Source organism: Ciconia boyciana, chromosome 4, assembly GCF_034638445.1.
Source record: "Ciconia boyciana chromosome 4, ASM3463844v1, whole genome shotgun sequence".
NCBI classification, from domain to species: domain Eukaryota; kingdom Metazoa; phylum Chordata; class Aves; order Ciconiiformes; family Ciconiidae; genus Ciconia; species Ciconia boyciana.
Genome location: NC_132937.1, coordinates 7,449,775 through 7,456,173, shown reverse-complemented (window position 1 = coordinate 7,456,173; position 6,399 = coordinate 7,449,775). Strand labels below are relative to the sequence as shown.

Here is a 6,399-nt window from a genome sequence, read left to right as displayed (position 1 = left end):
AAGGAGCAACGGTCAAGTTAGGAAAACAGACCTTGCGTTCCCCTTGCAGACCCCCGCAGCGCCGGGGCGGAGCCGCCGCCACGATATAAGGGACGAGCTGGGGCGCTGTTTTGTGTTGGGAGTGTCACGCCACAGTGGCGGATTGAGCGAGCGAGCGAGCCAGCCAGCTAGCCAGCCAGCCAGCCAGCCGGCCGGCCGGCGAGGCGATGGAGCTGCTGCGGACCATTGCCTACCTGCCAGGCGGCGGCGTCAAGGGCTGCGAGGCGGAGCTAGGCAGAGCCGCCGGTGGTGAGTCGCGGAGGAAGAAGACGGAGGAGCAGCCGCACCAGCGTTCCCACCCCGCCGCCGAAGTCTCCCGAATTATAACCGACCCCACGACGGGGAAGCGTTACTGCTGCGGCAAGGTGCTCGGAAAGGTAACGGCCACGGCGGGTCCCGTGCCCTCCCGGGATGGCGGTGGGGGTGCCCTCACCCGGCCTCCCTACTCGGCAGACTGCTGCCGCGGTGCGGAGTGCTGGTCCGGGTGCGGCGGGCGCCACCTCTGCGGCGCCAGCCCTCGGGACGGGTTGCTTTTCTCTGGGAGGATGTTGGAGTTTGCTGCATTGCTGCCCCCCCAACCTGCCCGGGGTCCGATTTGCCCCTGCGTTGCCCCGGTCGGTCCACACGCACTGGTTCCTGCCCCCGATTCATCTCTGTCCCTAAATACAAGCGGAATCGTGCCTTCAGCTCGGGCAAGCCTATAAAAATGATTCTGTTGCATGTAGGGTGGGGGGAGGCTGCAACACGAACCTTCAGATAGGTTTTGGGTTCATCACCTATCTTTTACCAAATTTTCCTGTGCAAAGGAAGTTACGCTCCTTGATGAATACTTGAGCTGGTGAATGACTAAGTGTGGGACTTCTTTCATACCTGCTATAATTGCCTTTCTCGTATGTTTCTCTAGGGTGGATTTGCCAAGTGTTATGAGATGACAGATTTGACAACAAATAAAGTTTATGCTGCAAAAATCATTCCTCTCAGCAGAGTAGCAAAACCTCATCAAAGGGAAAAGGTGTGTGTGTGAATGACTTTTTCTTTTTTTTTCCCATCAAACTCTCTGTGTGCTGGATTGCCCAACTGTTTTTCTGAAATGGTTCTGATAGAGCTGTCTGCTCAACCTCGTGGACACAAGGCTAGCAACACTTCCTTCCTCCCCTTTTGTCTCTTCAGACTGAGAAAGAGATTGAGCTGCACAGAATACTTAATCATAGACATGTTGTACAGTTTTACCACTATTTTGAAGACAGAGAATATTTACATTCTTCTGGAGTACTGCAGTAGAAGGGTGAGCATCAGCTGTGAGAAATCCAGTATTTACTTGCCTAGAATCTGCAACTAATTTAAATGTGTGATGTGCAAAAGGTATTTTTTCATGGCCTCTTTAATTGTCAGTTCTCCATGCATTTATTTACTTTTGCTTAAGGTGAATCTTGTGCATGAATGTTCAGTGACATTTCTGCCTTTGTTTTTACTCTGCAGTCAATGGCTCACATCTTAAAAGCAAGGAAGGTATTGACAGAACCAGAAGTACGATACTACCTCAGGCAAATTGTGTCAGGGCTAAAGTATCTTCATGAACAGGAAATATTGCACAGGGACCTTAAACTAGGTAAGTTCTGTACCTTGCCCACTTTAAAATACACTCTTCCAGCCCTGTCAGCATTGTACCACTTTACCACTTGTATGGCGATAGCTTAATTAATAGAATCAGCTCAGTCTGTCTTTACAGTGGAAACTTGGAGTACTTAAGGGATGACATTAAGTATTCCTATTTAAAAAAAAAAAAAAATCCTGGCTAGCTTTTGGCTTTGAACAAAGTATGACTCAGCACCTGTGGCAAATGCATTCCTACCCTGCAAGAAAAGGACTAACTAGAATTTCTCTGTCTGCTAGGTAACTTCTTCATTAATGAGAATATGGAACTGAAACTGGGTGACTTTGGCTTGGCAGCTAGACTGGAACCACTGGAGCACAGGAGGAGGTAGGAGCATAAAAAAAAGTGAAGTCTAGTAGTAAATGAAACCAAATTCATTTAGAAATGAGAGATCCTGTTCCATAGCAAAAGCTAATTGCTTCTGGCATCAGGACTTCCCCTTCTAGAAAATAGGCTGCTGTACTTTGACTTCTGCTTTCCTCTGAGCACTTGAATAATAGCAAGTGCCAGAGGCAGGTACCTGACTGACTAATAGTGCAGATATGAGTCTGCTGTTCCTGTAGACATGTTTCACGGTGTCTTCATGATACACTATTAACATTCATACAACTCCTTTTTAGGAGTCTCTAAGCTCTTGTCTGAACTTGAGAGGAAAACCTGGCTGATGAAAAATAGTTTATATCCTCTTTCTATCTGAAATACTAACTGGCTCTGTGGCCTCTCTAATTTGCAGAACAATATGTGGCACACCAAATTACCTCTCTCCAGAAGTCCTCAACAAACAAGGGCACGGCTGTGAATCTGACATCTGGGCCTTAGGCTGTGTAATGCAAGTACTTCATTGCCTTTGAAAGGAAATATTTCTATCACTGGCTTACCCTTTTAAGAGTCCAAAGGGGATGCAGTACTGCATCAGTTTGCAACCCTTTATATATGTCTAACCCAAGTGCAGAAATTCTCCTTGCTAGGAGGTAGACCAAACCTTTTCAGTAGTTGTAGATAAGTATTGTGGGTGTGTAAAATAAATAAAATTGGTTTCCTTTGCTTTTAAACAGGTATACAATGCTGTTGGGAAGACCCCCATTTGAGACCACAAATCTTAAAGAAACATACAGATGCATAAGGGAAGCAAGATACAGCCTGCCTTCATTTCTCTTGGCACCTGTGAAACACTTAATAGCTAGCATGTTGTCAAAAAATCCTGAAGACCGTCCCAGTTTAGATGAAATAATTCGACATTAATTTTTCTTACAGGTTTGCATTGTTTAGTGTTCTGGCTGAAAAAACATCCACCCTAAAATTGCACCCTGTGGTCTAAAAATTTTTTGAATCTCATTTCCACAGGGCTTTACACCTGACAGACTTTCTGCTAGCTGTTGTCACACTGTTCCTGATTTCCATTTGGCAAGCCCTGCTAAAAATTTCTTCAAAAAAGCAGCTGCTGCTCTCTTTGGTGGTAAAAAGGATAAAGCCAGATACTTTGACACACATAGTAAGTGGACTATAGCTATGCTTGAAACTTATCTCTATGCCTACAATGTCATGCTAGTAATGTACAGCTATGAGATAGCAGTGCAGCACTTGTACTTACATCTTGGGGCTTCCTTGGCTTAGTTCTGATGTCTTTATCAATAAGTATAGATGGTAACCTGCAACCTACACCAACTTACATAAGTAAATGCTGCTTATAGCATACTGACAGTCTGTATTGGCCATCTGTTAGAATGTAATGTCTACTAAAGTTTAGTCTCTTAGTGATCTGTGTATAATGGCACTGCTGTTCTGGGAGACTATGGCAGGTTTAGAAGAAGCTACTGGAGGGAGACACACACTTTCTGCAGCTAACTTGTTAGGCTTTCTGTAATTGAACAGCACTTCTAGATGCAGTGTTAAGTATTTTTCTTGTATTACAGACAGACTAGCTAAAGAAGACAAAGAAATCTACAAGCTCAGGCATGATTTGAAGAAGACATTGATAACCCAGCAGCCCCACAAACACAGAACAGATGAGGTAAATGTAAGTGCAGTCCAATTTGAATCCAATAACAGTTGGGTGGAGTAGCTATGATTAAATTATATTTGACTTGGATATCAGAGCTGGGGCTGTACACAGCGTAATCAAGCTTAAATGATTAGCAAAGTTGCTTTAACAGGGTTTAACCAAGCTTCACCAAGGTATGGTAGCCTTTGTAGGGAGACTATCGATTTTGTCTTTTGAGTAATTATAGTATCTGCCTAGACTCCATTGCATTCCTCTGTGTGGAAGCTTGTCTGCTAGGTGCTCTTTCCAAATACAGAGCTTCAGTTCATGATTAACTAGGACTTCTTAAAGAATAAATTGCTGAGATCTAACTCTTACTATTTGGTGTTCAGGCCTGCATGCAGCTGTTCTCTTGCTAGGGCAGGAGAGCAGAGGACTGATTAATAGCATGTAAGATGCAAATTGAAGATCTAAAGAATGGAAATACCTGGCATGCTGTTTAAAGCTCAGTCTAACAGCAGCTTTTTATACTTGCTGGAAACATTAATACCAGTTTCCCTAGAATTTATCATTTGTTGAGAGACAGGAGAGCCATGCAAAACTTGTGTATAAGCCTTGGCTTGTGTTATGTTTGTTTACATATCTGACATCTCTTCTAGGAGATCCAGCCTCTTATAACAACAGTAGCCAAGTCAGGAGCGTTACCAGAAACTAAGCAGATTGGAGACTCTATTCGGATGTTTGTCAGAGGAACTTTGGGAAGCTGCAGCAGTAGCAGTGAATGTAAGTGCAGCAAAATGTAATCTCTGATTCTAAATCCCACCTACTTTCTTCATGTATTGGACTTCAAAGCTTGAAATAAACAGATGCTTTCCTCCCCACCCCCTATTTGTGATGCTCTAAACTTTACAGCCAATATTTTTGAAGAATTAAAACTGGAAAGCCATAAAGGCTAAACTTAAAATTACAATCTAGATAACTGAAAGGTTTAGAATTAAAGCCTGCTCTGTGTGCTCTTGTCAGTCTAATAATCCTTTCCTTTCAGGCCTGGAAGACAGTACCATGGGAAGTGTTGCCAATACAGTTGCGAGGGTATTGAGAGGATGTCTGAAGAACATGCCAGAAGCAGACAGCATTCCCAAAGAACAGCTGACAGCATCCTTCCAATGGGTTACAAAATGGGTGGACTATTCTAACAAGTATGGCTTTGGGTACCAGCTGTCAGATCACACTTGGTGTCCTTTTCAATAATGGGGCACATATGAGCCTTCTGCCAGACAAAAAGTAAGAAAGATTACAAAACTAACTAAGGTGGTTTAAACTTGAAATGCTTTTATCTCTGACCTTCTTACTTTCTTTCTCTTACAGGACAGTCCACTACTATGCAGAGCTAGGCCAGTGCTCTGTCTTCTTGGCCACAGAGGCTCCTGAACAGTTCATTAGCCAAGTAACTGTACTGAAGTATTTCTCTCTCTACATGGAAGAGAACCTCATGGATGTAAGTTCAGCACCTTCTGGATCTTGAGCTGTAAATGGACCTTGTGCTAAATGTGAACTGTGTGCTTAATGTAGTGTCTGTTCCCTTTCCTAGGGAGGAGATCTTCCCAGCCTAACAGATGTATGCAGGCCCAGGCTTTACCTCTTACAGTGGCTTAAATCTGATAATGCATTAATGATGCTCTTCAATGATGGCACATTTCAAGTAAGTTTGATAGCATAACCTGAGAAAATGTTTCTAAAATACTTTATTGCAATAAAACTAGATAAGTGCCAGAAACTGAGAGGAGAAAGTATACAAACAGGAACTCTCTTTTTTTGCAGGTGAACTTCTATCATGATCACACAAAAATCATCATTTGCAGTCAGAGTGAGGAGTATCTCCTTACCTACATCAATGAAGAGAGGATATCCACAACACTCTGTCTGACAAATCTTCTGGGTTCTGGATGCTCATTGGAACTAAAACACAGAATGGAATATGCTCTAAACATGCTGCTGCAGCAATGTAACTGAAGGGACTGACTCTGTTAAACCAAACAGACCCTCTTATTCACTGTGCAGTCTGCAGTGGAGATAGTAGTTGATCTACCATGTTGATGATGGATGTGTGGTGGTACAAAAACTTGACTGTCCTGTGTGCTGGGCACACATCTATTGGACAGAAGCCTAAACCTACTGTTGGACTAATGGTGTGACAAGGAGTTATTCAGACCATAGTTTTCCTTGCTTCATGTGTGTGTTAAAGATATTTTTGACTTGAACTCTGAGCAGAGCATGACTGCTTGCTCTGTAAGAGAGCATTTCTGATGGAGTTAAACTGTTGAATATGCATCTGGAAAGGGAGAGCTCTATTATTGTGGAATAGCTGTAATAAGCAGTTTCTGGCTGCTTAACTGTGGACTATGGCCATACTTTTTTCCCCCTTATTTTTCAAAAATACCCACACTTGTGGGTGGCAAAGTGCATTCCTTGTTAATTTTTTATTTTACAGCTTAAAGTGAAGTATTTATTACACAACACTTTTCGGGACTGTGGCATCTTAAATATAAAATAAAGAGAATGGAAATCTGAAGCATCATTCTCTACTATTCACGATACAACTTAACGTGCCTTGCTTAGTGTTACCAAAAATCTTGCAGGTCTGCTTTCCTTATGCCATTTTTTAAAGTCTGCTACAGGTCAGGATATGAATGACAGGCTCTAAAATGGAGCAGTCTGTCTATGC

At 43.0% G+C, this 6,399-nt stretch overlaps 1 protein-coding gene across 1 annotated transcript; it reads left to right on the top strand.

Annotated features, from left to right (window-relative positions):
* The first annotated feature begins 206 nt into the window (after positions 1 to 206).
* On the top strand, positions 207 to 6,106 carry LOC140650639 (serine/threonine-protein kinase PLK2-like). The gene is given in 16 exon segments (XM_072859241.1): positions 207 to 416; positions 944 to 1,051; positions 1,210 to 1,283; positions 1,285 to 1,324; positions 1,519 to 1,648; positions 1,933 to 2,020; positions 2,427 to 2,522; positions 2,749 to 2,947; positions 3,038 to 3,185; positions 3,607 to 3,710; positions 4,334 to 4,457; positions 4,720 to 4,906; positions 4,908 to 4,958; positions 5,043 to 5,172; positions 5,266 to 5,376; positions 5,496 to 6,106. Coding segments are annotated over 16 exon segments (1,992 nt in total). The 3' UTR covers positions 5,688 to 6,106.
* The last annotated feature ends 293 nt before the right edge of the window (positions 6,107 to 6,399 follow it).